Source organism: Heptranchias perlo, chromosome 1 (assembly GCF_035084215.1).
Source record: "Heptranchias perlo isolate sHepPer1 chromosome 1, sHepPer1.hap1, whole genome shotgun sequence".
Taxonomy (NCBI): domain Eukaryota; kingdom Metazoa; phylum Chordata; class Chondrichthyes; order Hexanchiformes; family Hexanchidae; genus Heptranchias; species Heptranchias perlo.
This window is the reverse complement of record NC_090325.1, coordinates 130,973,504-130,995,636: the sequence shown is the minus strand read 5'-3', so window position 1 is coordinate 130,995,636 and position 22,133 is coordinate 130,973,504. Positions and strand designations below refer to the sequence as shown.

General features: G+C 44.4%; 1 protein-coding gene across 1 annotated transcript in view; it reads left to right on the top strand.

Annotated features, from left to right (window-relative positions):
* The window catches only part of lrit3a (info leucine-rich repeat, immunoglobulin-like and transmembrane domains 3a), a 51,768-nt gene extending 31,802 nt beyond the window's left edge, over positions 1 to 19,966 (top strand). The window contains exons 3-4 of the mRNA XM_068007138.1: positions 11,386 to 11,691; positions 18,915 to 19,966. Of these exons, the coding sequence (XP_067863239.1) occupies positions 11,386 to 11,691; positions 18,915 to 19,966 (1,358 nt within the window). The remainder of the gene's footprint in view (positions 1 to 11,385; positions 11,692 to 18,914) is intronic.
* The last annotated feature ends 2,167 nt before the right edge of the window (positions 19,967 to 22,133 follow it).

Here is a 22,133-nt window from a genome sequence, read left to right as displayed (position 1 = left end):
CCCCTTATTCTAAGATTATGCCCCCTAGTTCTAGTTTCACCCATCTTTGGGAACATCCTTACCGCATCCACCCGATCAAGACCCTTCACAATCTTATATGTTTCAATAAGATCGCCTCTCATTCTTCTGAACTCCAATGAGTAGAGTCCCAATCTACTCAACCTCTCCTCATATGTCCGCCCCCTCATCCCCGGGATTAACCGAGTGAACCTTCTTTGTACTGCCTCGAGAGCAAGTATGTCTTTTCTTAAGTATGGAGACCAAAACTGTATGCAGTATTCCAGGTGCGGTCTCACCAATACCTTATATAACTGCAGCAATACCTCCTTGTTTTTATATTCTATCCCCCTAGCAATAAAAGCCAACATTCCGTTGGCCTTCTTGATCACCTGCTGCACCTGCATACCAACTTTTTGATTTTCTTGCACTAGGACCCCCAGATCCCTTTGTACTGCAGTACTTTCCAGTCTCTCGCCATTAAGAAAATAACTTGCTCTCTGATTTTTCCTGCCAAAGTGCATAACCTCACATTTTCCAATATTATATTGCATCTGCCAAATCTCCGCCCACTCACCCAGCCTGTCTATATCCCCTTGTAGGTTTTTTATGTCCTCCTCACTCTCTACTTTCCCTCCCACACATACACCCAATGTGAACACACCCAATGGGTGGCATCAAGTCTCGCCATTCATGATGAAGCACATGAAAGGGCACTTTAACAAAAGGGACACAAGAATGGGAAAGACATGGTAGTGGTGGTGAGAATCATAACATTTAATATGCATTTAACCAAAATCAAATATGAATGGAAAATATGACAGTCTGTCAGACACCCTTGTGCATATCCTTTGTGATCACAAAACCTTAGCCTTCCACTTCCTACCGCTTCTATGTGGTGTATCCCCCATGGCTGCAGCAGAGGTAGTGGCACGTTGCTCAGAATCATGCCCTGACTGCTTAGATGCTTTCAGCCTACGACCTCTGGGTTTTGGAGCCCGTGAAGGCCCCATCAAAGACTGTTCCGCCTGCACCTGTGCAGGGGCTGACTTGGCCACCTGGAGAGGAAGCAGCATTTTGGGTACTGGGTGAGGAGTGGGCAACAGGTGAGATGCGGGAGCACTTTGTGTGGCATCCCCACTTCTATGTCCCCTTTTGCCATCATCCTTCTCCGGGCCAGGGCCACATCACTCCTACAACTCCGCTGGACGACAGTTTGGAGGACATGTGTGATGCCTTGTAAGGCCAGTGCTAATGTCTCTGTCTGCCTGTTTAAGGTGGCAGCATGTTGTTCACCCTGAGTCCGCATGGACGTTGCCAGGGCCTGACTGGCATCATGTGTGAGCCATGCATGAAGCGCAATGGAGGCTGCCATTCTCTCCATTGCAGACATTCCTGCACTTACTTGCGCCACTAGTCCACTGATGCAGGAGGTGGAGTCCTCCATCCTCTGCGTCAATGTGGAGACTGAGTGGGGCAAGTCTTCCAGTGGCGAGGGTGCGTCTGTATCTCTATCATTCTTGGTGTGCATGTCCACAGATCCCTGAAGGTAGCAGGACAGGTAGATATGGTGGTTAATAAGGCATACGGGATACTTTCCTTTATTAGCCGAGGCAAAAAATATATGCTAGAACTGTATAAAATACTAGTTAGGCTACAGCTAGAGTGCTGCATACAGTTCTGGTCTCCACATTACAGGAAAGATGTGATTGGACTGGAGAGGGTACAAAGGAGGATGTTGTCTAAACTGGAGAATTTTAGCTATGAGGAAAGATTGGATAGGCTGGGGTTGTTTTCTTTGGAACAGAGGAGGCTGAGGGGAGATTTAATTGAGGTGTAGAAAATTATGAGTGGCTTAGATAGAGTGGATAGGAAGGACCAGTTTCCCTTAGCAGAGAGGTCAAAAAACAGGGGGCATAGATTTAAAGTAATTGGTAGAAGGATTAGAGGGGAGTTGAGGAGAAATTTTTTCACCCGGAGGTTGGTGGGGGTCTGGAACTCACTGCCTACAACGTTGGTAAAGGCAGAAACCCTCAACTCATTTTAAAAGTACTTGGACGTGCACTTGAAGTGCCACAACCTACAAGGCTACGGACCAAGAGCTGGAAAGTGGGATTAGGCGGGATGGCTCTTTTTCGGCCGGCACAGACATGAAGGGCCGAATAGCCTTCTTCTGTGCCCTGAATTTCTATGATTCTAAGATTCTATAACTCTCCTTTTCAAGGATGGCCCCCGGGGATCAGCATCTGTGCCAAGCTGAGTAGAGTTTGGAGAGGAGTGTGCCCATCGATGCGGACTCTCCACCGCTGCCCCTGCCACCAGTGTCTGCTCTTGTTCATTTGTTTGTGGTGACTCACCAGCTGACAAACCAACTACCTCTCTAATAGGACCCACTGAGGTGTGAGTATCTGCGCTGGTAGATGGCTCGCCAAGATGTGACCGTGCACCCTCAGAGGCAGGGAGCTCCTCTGAGGAATCACCCTCATCCACGTCATAACTCCTTGACTGCCCTGGAAGAGAACATGCAGCAATATTATGATTCATCACAGAAGTAATGTTGCAATGAGAATACTGAGGTGTGCAACAGGTCAATCATTGATAACATCAATCCATTTTGTGTGTGAGGGATATTAAAGTTCTGTCACCAGACGTTTGCAGGAGCCCTGGCGGCCAGGGACTCCACCATTCTGCTAATTTGTTAAGACCTCCTCCTTCTCTTCTGTAAGGGTCACGATTTGTGGAGGCCACCCTCCAGTCTGACTCCTCGACCTTGCATTTTGCGCTCTCTTTTCCCACAAGGGGACAAAGTACAAACATGTGAGTGAATGAGGGTGATGGAGTCACCCGATGGATGCATTGTTCTGGGTCAGGCTGACATTTAATGAAATGCATCCTAGGGTGTAGGGAATTTAGGATCTTTCCTAGAGGTACGTGGACCTGGATGATAGTTCAGACAAAGAAAGCCACCTGACGCGGTAGTTTTGTGAATCAAAGTGATTCTTTATTTAGTGATTTAAAAGGAGCACATAGCAAGCATTAAGCAACTCAAACAATACAAGGATTACTCCACCCAATAATACAACTGAGGGTTTGCAACGTTCTTTATTTAATGATTTAAAAGAGCACATAAGCAGGCATGAAGCAAAGCGAGCAAGCAGAATATACAACATTATGCATCAAAGCAGTCGACTGAGGTCGTCCACGGGGAAGTTACATATTGCGAGGCCCTGTGAAACAAACTGTCGGTGACCTGCCTCATGCACTTGTGTGCAGATGACTGAGAGAGCCCAGTGATGTCATCGGTGGTGCCTTGGAAGGATGCGGAGGCGAAGAAGTTGAGGGCAGTGGTGACTTTAACTCCGACGGGCAATGCGTGGCCACCAGGACCATCCAGGAGCAGCACTGCATGAAGGAGCCTGCAGATGTCTGCGACCACCTGGCGACTCAATCTGAGCCTGTGTAGGCACTGCTCCTCAGAGAGGTCCAGGAAGCTCAGCCTGTGCCTGTAGACACTCTCACGAGGGTAGTGCCTCCTGCGACCTCGGCCTCCCATTGGTGTCCTCTCTGCTCTTCTGCAGATTCTTGTGGTGCACCTCTGTCTTGTGGAGCTACAACTCCCAGGACTGCACTCCATGCCTGCCGTGAATGGTGATGTGCCTCCTCCTCAGATGTAGTGCTGAATAAATCCATTGCAACCCCCCCATCCTGATGGTGTCAGTTTGAGGGGGTCCAAAATGTAGGTAAATATGTGTGAACACAGGAATTCTGAGTATGAACAAAGAAATCTCAGCCTAAACACAAAGAACTCCCAGCTAAAGGTTTGTCTGAGAGAACTGATTGCCCTGCTGCAAAAACCTATCTTTTCTTCACGTGTCAATCACTGGTGTCAAGGTCCAAATGGCGGTCGGCTGCAACTCACCTCCATTTCCATGGCATGTTTCAGAGGCCACGGGAGACATGTTCAGGTAGAGTTAAGATCATTTGTCTGCTTCAATACGTTATAATTATAGTTCTGGATGCTCCCGTGTCAACCAAATATATGCCGCAGCGGCCTCTAACCTCAGGGGTCATATATGGTCGTCCATGTAAGTCATACTGTAACGGGCAAAAATATTTAGGAGAGGCCTGTCTCTGTCCTTAGGGGGTGGGGGGGGGGTGCAAATTAACTGCTGGAATCCCTTGTTGATCGATTACGCAGATAGGAGCATTGGGCACCCCTTGTACTGCAGCAGGAGGGGCAGTAGGTAGTATTACCCCTTTTAACGCTGTGGTAATACAGTTTTCTAAGTCTGCCAAACTGGGATACAGCTTGGCTGGTTTTTCTCCCTCCGAGTTCTGCTCCCCTTGTGGGGCAGGGTTCCGGCGAGGGGGTGCTCTACAAAGTTTAGTACAACATCCTATTTTCCCACAATTGTAACATTGTTTGTCAGCCCAGGGATTTATTCTGGTTCCCTCTCTCTGAGGACCCTCATTTTCCACGTTGCAGCTTGCATGGTACATACTGGTTGTTTTGGTTTACCCATCACATTTCTGTTCTCCCATCTCAGTACCATCCGTCTCAGAACTAAAGGGTCAGCCTGGGCTTCATTTTCTGGGTCAAAATCCGCCCACGTCGCTCGCAGTCACGGTTGTGTGTGACTAATCAAAGTCCTCAAAAAACTAGCCTTAGTGGGACGGTCTGCCGGGGCAGCTCGATCTAGTCCTAGCCCATAGACCCTATCATAGTATTGTCATAAGCCATTGGCATATACCTCAGGATGCTCATTGTGTTCTTGCTTTCACTTAGCCAATACTTCGCTGGGATCCCCCCTATTAAAGCCAATGGGAGTGAGTACGGACGACTGAGTTTCTGCCCAGGTTCCTCTGCCATGTTTTCTACCCTGAGGGAGTGCGCCATTTACCGTTGATCCCAGGGTACACAGCAACAAGCAAACCTTTTCAGCATTGTCCATCCCACTAACCTCTGCAACTTGTTGTATGTTTCACCACATCTCCCTTTCCATCAAATTTGGGAATTGGCTTGGACATTTCCTGTAGCTACTGTGGGGTATAAAGGACAGTCAATCTGCTGGCCACAGTTCCTCTTACGCCTTGGGCATCTACATTGTATTTGACCTGCTCCATAGGTGCCATTGGAGGGGCACTGGTACCGTAGGAGGGGGGTCGCTCATCCCATGGTTGATAGAATCATAGAAACATAGAAAGGTTACAGCACAGAAGGAGGCCATTCGGCCCATTGAATCCGTGCCGGCTCTATGCAAGAGCAATCCAGCTAGTCCCCATCCCCCGCCCTATCCCTGTAGCCCTGCAAATTTTTTCCTTTCAAGTACTTATCCAGCTCCCTTTTGAAGGCCATGATTGAATCTGCCTCCACCACCCCCTCGGGCAGTGCATTCCAGATCCTAACCATTCGCTGTGTAAAAAGTTTTTCCTCACGTCATCTTTGGTTCTTTTGCCAATCACCTTAAATCTATGTCCTCTGGTTCTTGACCCTTCCACCTATGGGAACAGTTTCTCTCTATCTACTCTGTCTAGACCCTTCTTGATTTTGAGTACCTCTATCAAATCTCCTCTCAACCTTCTCTGTTCCAAGGAGAACAACCCCAGCTTCTCCAGTCTATCCATGTAACTGAATGATTCTAGTAAATCTTTTCTGCACCCTCTCTAAGCCTTCGCATCTTTCCTAAAGTGCAGTGCCCAGAACTGGAAACAATACTCCAGTTGTGGCCGAACCAATGTTTTATAAAGGTTCATCATGACTTCCATACTTTTGTACTCTATTCCTCTATTTATAAAGCCCAGGATCCCAAATGTTTTTTTAACCGCTTTCTCAACCTGCCCTGCCACCTTCAACATATACCCCCAGATCTCTCTCTTCCTGTACCCCTTTTAGAGGTGTGCCCTCTAGTTTATATTGCCTCTCCTTGTTCTTCCTACCAAAATGTATCACTTTGCATTTTTCTGCATTAAATTTCATCTGCCACGTGTCCGCCCATGCCACCAGCCTGTCCATCCTCTTGAAGTCTGTCACTATCCTCCTCACTGTTTACTACCTTTCCAAGTTTTGTGTCATCTGCAAATTTTGAAATTGTGCCCTGTACATCCAAGTCCAAGTCATTAATAAATATACAGAAAAGCAGTGGTCCCAGCACCTACCCCTGGGGAACACCACTGTACACCTCCCTCCAGTCTGAAAAACAACCATTCATTACTACTCTCTGTTTCCTGTCACTTAGCCAATTCTGTATCCATGTTGCTACTGCCCCCTTTATTCCATGGGCTGCAATCTTGATGATAAGCCTACCATGCAGATCTTTCTTTAACTCACCCCAATCCTGGTCATCTAAATCACTATCACTAGCATCTCCCTTCATGGTGCAGATAATTCCTTGTTTTACTTGCAGGTTTTTTTCTAACTCAGCTATCTTATGTCTATAATGGGAATGAGATATTTCTGTTCCTCTACAAAGTTCTTTATTGATGCTCTGTACTTGTATGGCTGCTTTTAGATCATCTCGTTCCATAACTATTTTGTGCAAGTGCTGTAATGTCTCACTTTGAACTTCCTGCATGCGACCTAATTCAGTTTCTTTCACGACTGCCTGGGTCTGAAAGTACTCTACATAACCTTGTAGAGTTTGGACATGTGTTTCATTGTTTTGTCCCTCTCATTTCGCATCATCAAGTGTCTCTTCTAACTTTTTCTCTGCCTCTTCCAATGCCCGCTTTAGTTCTGATACTTCAGTGTCTAAACCTGCCTTTTCTGTCATAGCGCTCACCAACTGTGCCTTTACCTCTTCTAGGTCCCGTTTTAAATCCAATACTTTTGCTTCTAACCCTGCCTTGTGTTTATCATCGCTTTTTTTTGTTTACTGAAGGCTAAGAGCCATACGGCTTTAGCTTTTTAAAAAATTTCGGCCTCTCTGCGAACATATGTATCCTCATATCATCATATACTTTGAAGGGGTCTGTCTACCCGATGGTCCTCAATCGGGAACCATTCCTCACTCTTTGGCAACTTCTTTGCTATGTATTTTTGAACCGCTGCTTCCATTTTATATTCCACCCGCCTTACCTAAGCTGCAGAATAATTTCTCTCAGTTTATGCCTTCCACCCATTCTTGCCCAGAAAACTCTGTTTCCTGTTTTCTGTCTAAATGTGGCTCCAGTAATTTTCTTCACCCTGCTTGTTATATCCTCCTGCGTCTCTCTGGACGTTGGCCAAGGATCTTTTCTTCAGCTTTTGTTCTGTGTGGTCTTTTCACATGCACTGGTACGCTTTCTTTGTTGAACTATGTCAAGTCCCTGTTCATTCGGGCACCATTATGTAGGTAATTTAGGGTCTTTCCCGGAGGTTCGTGGACCTGGATGGTAGTTCAGACAAAGAAAGTCACCTGACGCAGTAGTTTTGTGAATCAAAGTGATTCTTTATTTAGTGATTTAAAAGGAGCACATAGCAAGTATAAAGCAACTCAAGCAATACAAGGATTACTCTACCCAATATTACAAGTGAGGGTTCACAACGTTCTTTATTTAATGATTTAAAAGAGCACATAAGCAGGCATGAAGCAAAGCGAGCAAGTAGAATATACGACATTATGCATCAAAGCAGTCGTTTAGGTCTGGAAGTAGGGTGTCAGTTGCTGTGGTAACAGGTGCGTCGTTGAGTGATGTGTTGTGTGATGTGTTGAGGTTCTTCTCATCAAGGTTTGTCTTTTCATCAAAGTTTAGAGACAAAGTGGTTTGGTCAAAGCTCAGAATCAAAGTCTTTTTGTCAAAGTTCAGAAATAAAGTCTCATTGGAGGAACTCATGCTGCAGTCGTTAACTCTTGAAGTTTCTTCCAGCTTCTCCGATGTTGTCTGTTGTTTTGCCTGCTACTATGTCTTATCTTTATATGCTTCTGAGCAAATGGGTGTGAACCAAGTTACGAGAAGGCCCAATTTGTCCATTGCATTAAAATGGACGGCTGGTTGAACCACTCATGGACTGTATGAACCCCTTACATCCTTCTCTGTACGTGAAGCCAGGTGTCCTATCAGTTCTTTGTCCTTCGCAGTTGTTGTTGACATTGAAAACCTTCTGGAAGCTTCTCCTTATCAATATATCGCTGTTCCTTCATCGTCGCTGGGTCAAAATCCTGGAACTCCCTTCCTAACAGCATTATGGGAGAACCTTCACCACACGGACTGCAGCAGTTCAAGAAGGCGGCTCACCACCACCTTCTCAAGGGCAATTAGGGATGGGCAATAAATGCTGGCCTCGCCAGCGACACCCACATCCCATGAACGAATAAAAAAAAAAGTTGTTACTGAAAGTCGCAGCCTATCTAATTTCTGTACTGCAATGCTCTTGCAGTGTTAAACTGATGTCCAACTGTCCAGTTTAAATGGCCTACGCTTTGCTGTTTTGCAATTGTGCATTTATACTGTAATGTCAAAGGCAAGTTATCCCTTGCTTTCAAATGTACTGTAAATGGACTATCCAAATGAATGTACAAATCCTTAAAGGGACTGGCTAACCCTTTATTTTGAATCATCCAGTAGTTCAAAAGAGTAAAATGGGGTTTGACCCAATGTCCAAAATCCTTACAAGGTTGACTATCAGATAGACTGATCGCATTGCATCAGGATTGGGGTGAGTGGGAGAGGTGGTGCACAAATTGGAGGGGGGGGGGGGGGTGGTGAAGAAGTGCACAGAAAGTGAAGGTAACTTGACACTGAGCCTTAAGTGGTATGAGGAATGATGTGATGGAGTAGGCTTCACAGGGCAGTGTGAGGGGAGGTAATGTTCACCACAGAATGCAGGTGAGTCAGTAAGTGTACTCACTTTTCCTGACCTGGTTAGGTCATTAAATCGCTTCCTGCACTGCATCCAAGATCAGGGCACCGCGCTCCTGCTGCTGACCTGTTCTGCAACCTCCAGCCATGCCTTCTTGGTGGTAGAACCAGGTTTCTTCCTCTTGTCAGGTGGGTATAACACCTCCCTCCTGCTTCTCACAGCCAGTAGTATCTCCAGGGCAGTGTCCAAGAACCTGGGTGCTGCCTTTCCTCTATGTCCTTCCATTCTTACTCCTTTCTCCTTCAAAATGCATCGTTGCATTGGCCCTGTAAATAGTGGGCTTTAAATCGCGCCATGCGGTGCGCAGTACGCCCGCTGCTCAGCTTGAGGACGCGAAACCCGGAAGTTGAATGAAGCGGCTTCAATTGAGTCACAATCGCTCAGGAACATGCACGGTTTCCCACCCGCTTATTGACCCCCCCGCTGAGACCCCGCCTCATTGATAAAATTTAGGCCCTGAACTCCAAGGGTTAAATTACGAGGCGAGATTACACAAACTAGGGTTGTAATTCCTTGAGTCGATTAAGGGGTGATTTGATGAAAATTTTCAAGATATTAAGGGGAACTGATAGGGTAGATAGAGAGAAACTATTTCCGCTGGTTGGGGAGTCCAGGACTAGGGGACAGAGCCTAAAAATTAGAACCAGGACTTTCAGGAGTGAAGTCAGGAAACACTTGTACACACAAAGGGTGGTAGAAGTTTGGAACTCTCTTTCGCAAATGGCAGTTGATGCTAGCACAATTGTTAATTTTAAACCTGAGATTGATAGATTTTTGTTGACCAAAAGTATTAAGGGATATGGGGCTAAGGTGGGCATATGGAGTTAGGTCATGGATCAGCTATGATCTCAGTGAATGGAGGAACAGGCTCGAGGAGCTAAGTGGCCTACTCCTGTTCCTGTGTTCCTATAACAATGATCCTGCCATACCTATTTATACATTTAATCCAATCAAAATTCTTTTTAAGTTATTGTTTATAGAACTTTTTCAATTTACTCACTCTAATTTATTATTTTTATTTAATGGGCCAGAATTTGTTGTAGCAGGGCATCTAACGGTGTTTGCCGTTATTTAGACTTGCCCCTGCACACTTCAGCTCAAAACATTTTTGCCCACAAAGTTACTGAAAGTGCGAGCTGATAATGGTATAGTGAGGGAAACAGGGCATCTGGGACCTGAGTGAACAGGGCAAGCAACTGTGTATCTCCTTAATTAATGAGATTTCAGGATTGGGAAATAAACACAGGAAGGACTGAGAAGGAGGGTGAAGTAAAGAGGGTGAATTCAAAGTCAAATCAGGAAGAAAGAGAATTAAAGAGAGGGAAAATTAAGAGAGATTAAGAGAGAGAAAAAAGAGACAAAGGAAAAGTAAGAAAAAAAATGTAAAATTTAAAATTTGACACTTTAAAAATCTCCCTGAAAAATCCAAATCCTGAAGGAATGAGAATTAATGGCAAGGCTAATGGCGCTCGCCGTTATTTATGAATAAATGGTACAGCAACTAATGTGGCTAAATGTGAATATGTAAAAGTTGCTGTCTGAGTTGTGCAGCTCCGCCTTTAGCTTCATGAAAGCGGCATTTACTTCACCCTCCTTCTCAGTCCTTCCTGTGTTTATTACACTTGTAATAGTTAATTTTCAGTGCCTGAGAGGTTGATTGGCAGTAATTAACACTTATCACGTTGTTAAAAGGGTACATATGCTTGTAATGACAAGACTTATATGACGAAATTAATAGGCAATTAATGAACAAATACAGCAAGTTCCTAAAAAAGTGGGGGCTAAGGGCAAGATGCTGCTTTCATGAAGCTAAAGGCGGAGCTGCACAACTCAGACAGCAACTTTTACATATTCACATTTAGCCACATTAGTTGCTGTACCATTTATTCATAAATAACGGCGAGCGCCATTAGCCTTGCCATTAATTTGACAGAAAATTCAGGCCCAATATGTTTTGAAAGTGTCTGTTCGACCCCTAAAGCCATTATATAGTAAAAAATGTAAATTAGAGTTCAGTTGATAATTACTTAAATTAATGCTTAACTAAATACTTAGCCCTTTCTGGCTGCAATTGCTCCTCACTTGTAGGTTGTTTTTTTTTGGAAAGGCTGGGAACGTGGTAACTCAGAGTGTTCGGTGTCTCCATCATACTGATTATTATTTTAAAATCAAACATAAGTGAAACTCTATAAAGTTGTAATGCTGGCCAGCTCCTGTGGAATAAAGAAAGCATTTAATTAAAAAAGTATTGTTGAATGGTCCTGTACAGACCTTGTTAGATTTATTACATGCAATAGCCAAATGAAACAAGTGTACTTTTTGATTGGGCAGGCTAAAATCTCCGGAAAACTAGATAATAATTCTGCATACATGAAAATTAAATATCTTTACTGAAGGATTTTTTTTCAATAACAAATTTTAGTTTGAGTAAATATTCTTGGGAATGGGTCACAAAACAAGGATTTTATGGACTTTAGAAAAAAAATCCATGTGTTTATTTTACATTTTTAACAAAGAACAATGGCCTTAAATATCTTTCTCTTCTTTAGGTTTCCAAGACAACCCATGGTTCTGTGACTGTAAGATATCAAAGTTAATTGAACTTTCTAAGTCAGAGGAAACGTCAGTAATTCTCATGGATCCACTCGTGACATGCAGTGAGCCTGAAAATGTTGCAGGTGTTTTATTCCAGAGAGTTGAACTTGAACAGTGCCTCAAACCATCAGTCATAACTTCAGCAACCAAAATTACATCACCACTTGGAAGTAATGTTTTGCTCCGCTGTGATTCAACAGGCTATCCAACCCCATTGCTTGTCTGGTTCAGGGCAGATGGCTTACCAGTTAATTATACAGGTAATTCACTCATGCATTGTAAATGTATATTTAGAGTATACAAGTCAAAATTACCAACAAGTTGCACTTATATAGCATCTTTAATGTGGTAAATTGCCCCACGGTGCTTCACAGGATCATAATCAGATCCAGAACAATTGACACTGACCCACAGGAGGAGCCATTAGGTGACTAAACGCTTGGTCAAAGTGGTAAGTTTTAAGGGCCGTCTTAAAAGAGGATGGAGAGATGGAGAGACAGAAGAGTTTAGGTAGGGAATTCCAGAGCTTAGGGCCTAGATGGCTGAAGGCACGGCTGCTAATGGTGGGGTGAAGGAAGGGGGGATGCATAAGAGGCCAGAGTTGAGAATGAAATGAATGTGTTGGAGCACTAATGCATTGTGCTGTGAGGTTGTGGATGCAGATTCTTACTGAATTCCCAATCTTCAATGTGGAGAGGTGCTGAGAGGAAGTCAGGCATCTCCAGAATGGAAAGAACAGACAGAAGGTCAACCACAGGTCCTATTGTTCAAAGAAGTATTGGAGGAGGCCCAGGAGTGATCCATTTGCCTGCTCTCTTGATGTGCTGTAGTGGATAGCTTGGGGAGAGTAAAAGGAAGAAAAATAGGAAAATAATAAGATAACCACCCGAAAAAAAGAGAGCAAATTAAAACTTACTAATTAATACCCCTCCTCTCATCTGATTCTTGCTTTAATGAAGCAATCTGGTCAAACCCATTCCTTTATTGGCTGAAAAAATATACTTTGACACTAGTTTTTAAAGATGCGAGTACTGGCTCCATATATAACTGTGAGTCAACGAAGGCAGACAAAACGGGTAAGTTTATCTGAGAAGACAAAGTAAATGAGAAATAAGGGGGTAGAGTTTCCGCTTTGGGCACAATCGGGAAATTGGGCGCAAAATGCGCTTGAAATTGCACCAGTTAGGTTACAGTTCAAATTTCCGCTAAAATGTATTTGCATAATCACAAACGTAAAATCTTCCATGAATCAGCACAATTGGGCAGCATAGTAGAACGTAATCATTGTTTTTTTTTCCTTTGCATTAAAGAATATTCATTGATGTATTTAAGATGTATTTAAAAGTGATAACCTGGTGCAATTTTATTAATTCGGCTGAAAATGGGTTTATCACAAAAAGTAAACATTTTAATAGAAGTGTCCAGTCCTCCACCTGTGAGTAACCTGATTTTAAATCACTAAAAATGACTTAAGAAAAACTATACTGAATCGTTAAACAGTTTTGTTGGTGTACACTAGTCAGTTTCTTAGTAAGTTAAATATTTTTTAATACGTATAAACTTTTAAAACGTGCCTACTAGTGACTGTGCGCCCAAGAAAATGAGCTTAATTTGAAGACCCTCCTCAAATGGCCGCAAATGTGCACATTGCTGCAGGAGTTCCTCAGGGCAGTGTCCTAGGCCCAACCATCTTCAACTGCTTCATCAATGACCTTCCCTCCATCATAAGGTCAGAAATGGGGATGTTTGCTAATGATTGCACAGTGGGGTTCCATTTGCAACCCCACAGATAATGAAGCAGTCCGTGCCCACGCGCAGCAAGACCTGGACAACATCCAGGCTTGGGCTGATAAGTGGCAAGTAACATTAGCGCCAGACAAGTGCCAGGCAATAACCATCTCCAACAAGAGAGAGTCTAACCACCTCCCCTTGACATTCAACGGCATTACCATCGCCGAATTCCCTAGCATCAACATCCTGGGGGTCACCATTGACCAGAAACTTAACTGGACCAGCTACATAAATACTGTGGCTTCAAGAGCAGGTCAGAGACTGGGTATTCTGCGGCGAGTGACTCACCTCCTGACTCCCCAAAGCCTTTCCACCATCTACAAGGCACAAGTCAGGAGTGTGATGGAATACTCTCCACTTGCCTGGATGAGTGCAGCTCCAACAACACTCAAGAAGCTTGACACCATCCAGGACAAAGCAGCCTGCTTGATTGGCACCCCATCCACCACCCTAAATATTCACTCCCTTCACCACCAATGCACTGTGGCTGCAGTGTGTACCATCTACAGGATGCACTGCAGCAACACGCCAAGGCTTCTTCGACAGCACCTCCCAAACCCGCGACCTCTACCACTTCGAAGGACAAGGGCCGCAGGCACATGGGAACAACACCACCTGCACGTTCCCCTCCAAGTCACACACCATCCCGACTTGGAAATATATCACCGTTCCTTCATTGTCGCTGGGTCAAATTTCTGGAACTCCCTACCTAACAGCACTGTGGGAGAACCTTCACCAAACGGACTGCAGCGGTTCAAGAAGGCGGCTCACCACCACCTTCTCAAGGGCAATTAGGGATGGGCAATAAATGCCGGCCTCGCCAGCGACGCCCACATCCCATGAACGAATTTTTAAAAATCGCCGGAAACTCGCCATCCTCGATCTGGGGGCGTGGCCAGTTTTGTGGGCGGGGCTGGCGTCGGGCGCAGTGATTTTTAAACCACTGCTAAAGATCGCGGAAACTCAAGCGGAAATGAGTTTTGGGTATAACTCACTTATGCTTAAAATTCCCCGATCTTTTTTATTGGTTCGGCGGATTGCGCTGATATAACTAGCGCAAACAAGGGGAAACTCTCTGTCAATATTAGAAAATAAGGATAATAGAGAATAGAGACAGATTTTCTTTGGTTTTACCATTGTTTACTACAGTTTTATATATATATTTCATTAATATATCACGACAATAAAGTTCGCCCTAACAACTCAGTAAAATTATTATTGTGGTATTAAATGGCTTTCCAAGTTCACAGTATGTGAGCTGAAATGTTTAAAAATGTCTGGCCATGGAGTATAAAATTGGCTGGAGACACCTGTACAGCAAGGGCTAACAAGCCACTTTACCAGCTTGCAATTTAATAGGAAACATTTTGAGGGTGAAATTGGTTTAAGGAGCTAACGCAAAATAGGCAATAGCATATTGTCAGCCTGTTTTACAATCCGCCTGATTTTCTTTTCCATTGAAGACAAATAGTGTAAAACGGGCTGCCGATTCGCTGTCACCTGATTTGCGTTACCTCCCGAGACCAATTTAACCCTCTTTATGTTTAGTTTTCCAGTCGCAATTCCATGGAGACCTGCTATTTCCAGGCTGAAAGTTGCAGAGAGGTGCACAGCTGATATGAGATTTGTCAACAAGAAATTCTCATGGAAAGAATCAGTAATTTTAAAATTCAAAACTCACTGAGTGTGTCGTCGAGCAGCTCTGCTGACTTTACTGCCCAAAATTTGAATCTCCATAGAAATTAGGGAAGGAGATTGAAAATGAAATTTCTCCTACCAGATAGAAGAGTGTAAATTTTTGTACTAACTAAAAAAATGATTATACTTTACAAGAAATATATCCTGCGCTTATTAATGTTCCCTCATAAGTTGCTCATTATCATTTTTTTTATTATGCGTTCATGGGATGTGGGCATCGCTGGCGAGGCCGGCATTTATTGCCCATCCCTAATTGCCCTTGAGAAGGTGGCGGTGAGCCGCCTTCTTGAACCGCTGCAGTCCGTGTGGTGAAGGTTCTCCCACAGTGCTCCTAGGTAGGGAGTTCCAGGATTTTGATCCAGCGACGATGAAGGAACGGCGACATATTTCCAAGTCGGGATGGTGTGTGACTTGGAGAGGAACATTCAGGTGGTGTTGTTCCCATGTGTCTGCTGCTCTTGTCCTTCTAGGTGGTAGATGTCGCGGGTTCGGGAGGTGCTTTCGAAGAAGCTTTGGCGAGTTGCTGCAATGCATCCTGTGGATGGTACAAACTGCAGCCACGATGCGCCGGTGGTGAAGGGAGTGAATGTTTAGGGTGGTCGATGGGTTGCCAATCAAGCGGGCTGCTTTGTTCTGGATGGTGTCGAGCTTCTTGAATGTTGTTGGAGCTGCACTCATCCAGGCAAGTGGAGAGTATTCCATCACACTCCTGACTTGTGCCTTGTAGATGGTGGAAAGGCTTTGGGGAGTCAGGAGGTGAGTCACTCACCCCAGAATACCCAGCCTCTGACCTGCTCTTGTAGCCACAGTATTTATGTGGCTGGTCCAGTTAAGTTTCTGGCCAATGGTGATCCCCAGGATGTTGATGGTGGGGGATTCGGCAATGGTAATGCCGTTGAATGTCAAGGAGAGGTGGTTAGACTCTCTCTTGTTGGAGATGGTTGTTGCCTGGCACTGGTCTGGCGCAAACGTTACTTGCCACTTATCAGCCCAAGCCTGGATGTTGTCCAGGTCTTGCTGCATGCGGGCACGGACTGCTTCATTATCTGAGGGGTTGCGAAAGGAACTGAACACTGTGCAATCATCAGCGAACATTCCCATTTCTGACCTTATGATGGAGGGAGGGTCATTGATGAAGCAGCTGAAGATGGTTGGGCCTAGGACACTGCCCTGAGGAACTCCTGCAGCAATGTCCTGGGGCTGACATGATTTGCCTCCAACAACCACTGCCATCATCCTTTGTGCTAGGTATGACTCCAGCCACTGGAGAGTTTCCCCCTGATTCCCATTGACTTCAATTTTACTAGGGCTCCTTGGTGCCACACTCGGTCAAATGCTGCCTTGATGTCAAGGGCAGTCACTCTCACCTCACCTCTGGAATTCAGATCTTTTGTCCATGTTTGGACCAAGGCTGTAATGAGGTCTGGAGCCGAGTGGTCCTGGCGGAACCCAAACTGAGCATCGGTGAGCAGGTTATTGGTGAGTAAGTGTCACTTGATAGCACTGTCGACGACACCTTCCATCACTTTGCTGATGATTGAGAGTAGACTGATGGGGCGGTATTTGGCTGGATTGGATTTGTCCTGCTTTTTGTGGACAGGACATACCTGGGCAATTTTCCACATTGTCAGGTAGATGCCAGTGTTGTAGCTGTACTGGAACAGTTTGGCTAGAGGCACGGCTAGTTCTGGAGCACAAGTCTTCAGCACTACAGCCAGGACGTTGTCGGGGCCCATAGCCTTTGTTGTATCCAGTGCACTCAGCCGTTTCTTGATATCATGTGGAGTGAATCGAATTGGCCGAAAACTGGCTTCCGTGATGGTGGGGATATCAGGAGGAGGCAGAGAAGGATCATCCACTCAGCACTTCTGGCTGAAGATGGTTGCAAATGCTTCAGCCTTGTCTTTTGCACTCACGTGCTGGACTCTGCCATCATTGAGGATGGGGATGTTTGCAGAGCCTCCTCCTCCCGTTAGTTGTTCAATTGTCCACCACCATTCGCAACTGGATGTGGCAGGACTGCAGAGCTTTGATCTGCTCCGTTGGTTGTGGAATCGCTTAGCTCAGTCTTTAGCATGTTGCTTCCGCTGTTTAGCACGCATGTAGTCCTGTGTTGTAGCTTCACCAGGTTGGCATCTCATTTTTAAGCACGCCTGGTGGTGCTCCGGGCATGCTCTTCTACGCTCCTCATTGAACCAGGGTTGATCCCCTGGCTTGTTGGTAATGGTAGAGTGAGGAATATGCCAGGCCATGAGGTTATAGATTGTGCTGGAATACAATTCTGCTGCTGCTGATGGCCCACAGTGCCTCATGGATGCCCAGTTTTGAGCTGCTAGATCTGTTCTCAATCTATCCCATTTAGCACGGTGATTGTGCCACACAACACGTTGGATGGTGTCCTCAGTGCGAAGACGGGACTTCGTCTCCACAAGGACTGTGCGGTGGTCACTCCTACCAATACTGTCATGGACAGATGCATCTGTGACAGGTAGATTGGCGAGGACGAGGTCAAGTAAGTTTTTCCCTCGTGTTGGTTCGCTCACCACCTGCCGCAGGCCCAGTCTAGCAGCTATGTCCTTCAGGACTCGGCCAGCTCGGTCAGTAGTGGTGCTACCGAGCCACTCTTGGTGATGGACATTGAAGTCCCCCACCCAGAGTACATTCTTTACATCACAACCTTTTTTTTTTTTACAAGAGTCCACTTGTTATGAACAACTCACACTTATAAAGCTTTTCACGTAAGAAAAATCTCAAGGCACTTTTCAGGAGATCAGAGGACACCAAGCAGGAAGTGAGAAAGAAGTTAGGGGAAGTGGCTAAAGGTTTGGCTACCGAAACCAGTAAAGAGCTGCTCCATGGGTCTTATGAAATTGGGAAGTGAGCCAAGTTTGGTCTGCAGGACAGGCATTGCACATTCCTCCATTGCCCCTATCTGAACTTTTCTGCAATAGCTGCAACAATATTTTTGTCTTCAGTTTGTCTGTCATTATTTTACTATTTCATTATGTTGTATTTGTACCCTCTTAGAATTTTTTTTATACTAGAAATTCAGTATGTTAAATAATAATATTTCAGTAGGATGAGTCTCAATATTTGTTTATTTTTTAATTACTTAATAGGACTATATCAAGTATAATTTGAATTTTGGTTCAGTTGTGTTTAGCTATGACAAAAATAATGGGCTGGAAATTGCTTTTAAAATAACGGGCGATATTAGAGATGAAATCGAAGAGCACGTTCCAGCAACTGCACATGCGCAGTCAAACGTGGAAATCTGGAACCTGCTCTTCCTGGTTCACCGGTGATCTGTCAGTTTCGCATTAAAGGGACTTCGCGGCTGCAATCAATGGAATCAATAGACCAGCGCCAACTTGCTGCACTTCCCAGCTGGAAACGTACTAATTTCACCACAAAACAGGTTCACTGAGTTTTTTTAAGTCTAAACTAAGTTTTAACAATGTGGTAAATATTAATGACTGCCAAACAACCTCTCTGGCACTGAAAATTTTAAATTTTTAAAAAACTTTTGCTTTCCGTCACTTTTATCTTAGTCTTTTAATCTTGCCCTGTCTTTATTTTGCTTTCTCTATCTCATTTTATTGTGCATTTACTAACCTTGTCTGGCACTTCCTGGTTGTTAGTTTGCGCGGTTTGTGAATGAACTGCACTTCCTGGTTCTCACAGCGTGGCTTGCTTCAAGCTGATTGGTTGAGGGACCTTAGCACTCCTTTCACCACTCAGACAGCCCGGGAAAGAATGCTGAAGTTTCTTGAAATTGGATTACAAGGAAGTTGCCACCACAAAGAATGCGGTAACTTAGTGGGTGACTTTAAATCGAATGAGTGGCGAGCACTGCTGGTTCGCTGCTCGGAGCAATTTCCGGCCCATTAAAACCCTTCGATTGAAAACTCCAATTAGAGGTATTTTTGGAGAGAGTGATATTATGCTGTGCTAATTCATTTCTCAACTACATTAAAAATGTCATTTCTTTCAGTCATACAAGAATCGCCAGCAGACGGGATCCGATGGTCGATAATAAGTTTGACAGGAATTTCCTTTAAGGATGCTGGTGACTACAGATGTAAAGCAAAAAATTTGGCGGGAGCATCAGAAGCATCCATCACTCTCACTGTTGTAGGAACCGTTACTACAGCTTCTCCCCAGAGGAGGAACATTTTTAAGAAATTGAGTTCAGAACAAAAGAATTCAACCCAAGTGAAAATGGAACAACAGATGGAAAGTTTGACAACTGAAACACTGTCGCCTATCTCCACCACAGCATCAGCTAAGAAAAAGGTCACATATGTTGACCAAGCCAAGCCTGTGGCAGATGAAAATAAGCTTACCAAGGTGCAAGTAGAGGAAAATTCAAACAGAAAAACTCAACAAGTCAATGGGAACAAAAAAGAAGTTCCGTCTTTAAATATGACTGAAGCACCAGAACAAAATGTTATTATTAAAAATTTGAGAGTTATCAGTGAGACGGATCAGAAAGTCTTCGTGACCTGGAAGGTTTCAGATTATAGAAGTGGCACTGCCTTAAATGTAGTCTACTCAAAGTATGGCGAAAAAGATGTGCAGAAAATCGATATAGACCCTAGCAAAAGCAAAATCTCAATAGGCGGGTTGACGCCAAACACAAAATATATGGCATGCATATGCCCGAAGGGAATCCAACCCAAAAAAGAACAATGTGTAGTTTTCTCAACAGAGGGAGAAACCAACACAAGTGGCCATCAAACCCTGTTGATTATTATTGTTGTTAGCATAGGGTGTGTTATTGCAGTAGGACTTCTTTTTATGCTGTGCTATGCAGTCGTCAAAGTCCACTGCAAAAGGAAAGAAAGAGGAGAACAGGAGCTAATGAAAGATTCTTATGTGAAATTTGAAACACTGTCATTCAAACCACAGCCAGTGAGGAGAGTGAATGATCTGTGGGCTCAGCGTAATACTGAATCCCAAAGACTACTGTTGTTCTCAAGATCCAGCATAGATTCACAGGTGACCTTCAAAAGTGACAGTTCTAGGTCTGAGTATCTTTGCTAATTTGGGCAACACACTGACCAATGTAAATAAAATAACATTTTTGTGATTTTTGCAGGTGGTTGTTTGTCTGTTAATGTGTACATGGTACAGTGAGAAACATGCATTTATATAAAAATAGGTTTTCAAACCTCATTCAATATATGAAGCGTTATTTCATACTGAATGCAAATCTTCACAAGGTACATCTTTATAATAAAATTTCTTGTGTCTGTTGTGCCCATCATTTACATTGTGAGCATCAAGACTGTCGATTTTCTTCTTCCTCACTGGTTAAGTGTTTAAGTCTCTGACCTTGAAAATGTGCGGAAGTGCCGGGAGCATCTGTCGGTGATCTCCACTTCTAACCCTGCCAAAGTATCCGGAGTCGGGGGACCTCACTTAATTTAAATATCACTGATAGTGTCAGTGCCACTATGCGTGTATCTTTGGCATCTGCCAGAAAGTGTGGGCAGTATGTTGTGCTGGCCAGCTACTAATACAGCTGCTGGTGCCAATGGCCAACAATTTTTTTTTTACCCTGCGCCATCAACTCACCTTATAAGGAGGCCAATCTAACAATTAGAACTGTCAGTTTGCTTTGGGGCCTGGACTGGGACTCAAGCCTTGACCCCCCAGATGGGGCCCACATCTGCCATTCCGAGCACAGGTGCGTTGGCTTCCTGGGTACAAGGAGCTTGTTGGAAAAGAGATCGGGGACAAGGAAATTCCTGGTGTGGAAATTCCCTCCAACTGGTTGGCCTTTCTGATGTCATGGGACATTTTTGGGGTGGACAGAGGTTCTGCCCCAAACAGGGCTCAATGAAAACTGGAAGGAAAAGCCGGGACCAGGCACAACCGGCTCCCAACCAAATGTCCACCCCCTCCACTGGACTCCGGCGGACTTACTCCTGGTAGTGCTGGACTCTCGAGCTCTGTGTGTTTTTCTCCTTGTTAATTTGGTATATTTTCTACTATTGTTATACTTTCATTATTTACCAATCACATTATACTAAATCTTTTTCCCCAACATCAATTTTCTCTAATCGTATTCCAGCAAAATAAATTATCCGAGATAAAGTTGCCATGACAGTTCCTCACCCAGCTCACGCCTAAAGATAAGTTTTATTACATAAATACATCAACAATTTCCCCCCAAAAAATCACACAAACGTATCCAGAACCTTATTTCAAAAATGTCCCGACCCAATTTCACAAGTAGCATAATATATCTTGCCAGGCCTTCTGAATATCTTTGACTCTGGGCAGATTTTGCTCCAAGTTGGAAGTACCTTCTCCTAGCAAATAGCTATGCGAAATTTGCATTGAATTTTCCTTATCTCAATCCTAGGATGGGAATTACTAGAAGCTACTCTGACTTTCTTTTGCAGAGGAGCCTTTGTGTGGCCATATCCATCTCATCACCACCCCCCCCCCACCCCATCACCAGCATGTGCAGATGTTTGCTATAGTTTGTCCATCTGCTTCCTTGGTGGCGGAATTCCCAGGAGCCACCAGATAGCCATTCCCCTCAACCATGCCAGGAGTCCATCTGCTCAAGTTTGTTAATTTGCCTTCCAATCTTGATGCAATTCCCAGAAGCATCCTCCAACAAAACTATCCTTTCACCGTGCTTTTTCCATGACTCACCCCGCTCCCTACCCCCCCCCCCCATCCCATAGTCTTCCCACGTGGCAATGTGAAAGCTGCAGGTAATAGGGGAAAAGAATGTTGCAGGAACAAACAGAGGAGAGAGATGGAGCAGAAGAATAAGATAGGAGAGAGACAAAGGGAAACTGAAAAGAAATGGGGAAATAAGGATAGGTAGGACAGTGATAACAAATAATGGAGGAAAGGGCATTGAAAAGAAAATTGAAAGTGAAGAAGGTAAGAAGAAGAAATGTAAAGGAGGAGAAGGCGATGAAAAGCAGTATGGACATGTGTAGGAGTTCGTCTCTGATGAATGAACTTCTGACTTCATTTCAGCAGCGCTGTAGCCCAGAGAATGTGGAGAGAAGAGATATACAGACATATGCTGTTATGAGATGGATGAATGAGAGAAAGAGACCCTGTTCAGAATGGGCATTAGAGAGGGAAAAACCTATCGGGAGGAGGTGAGAAACTTTCTTGGAGACAAATTTGATGAGGCAGACAGAGACAGAGAAATACTCTCCTGAAGCAGAAATGGCAA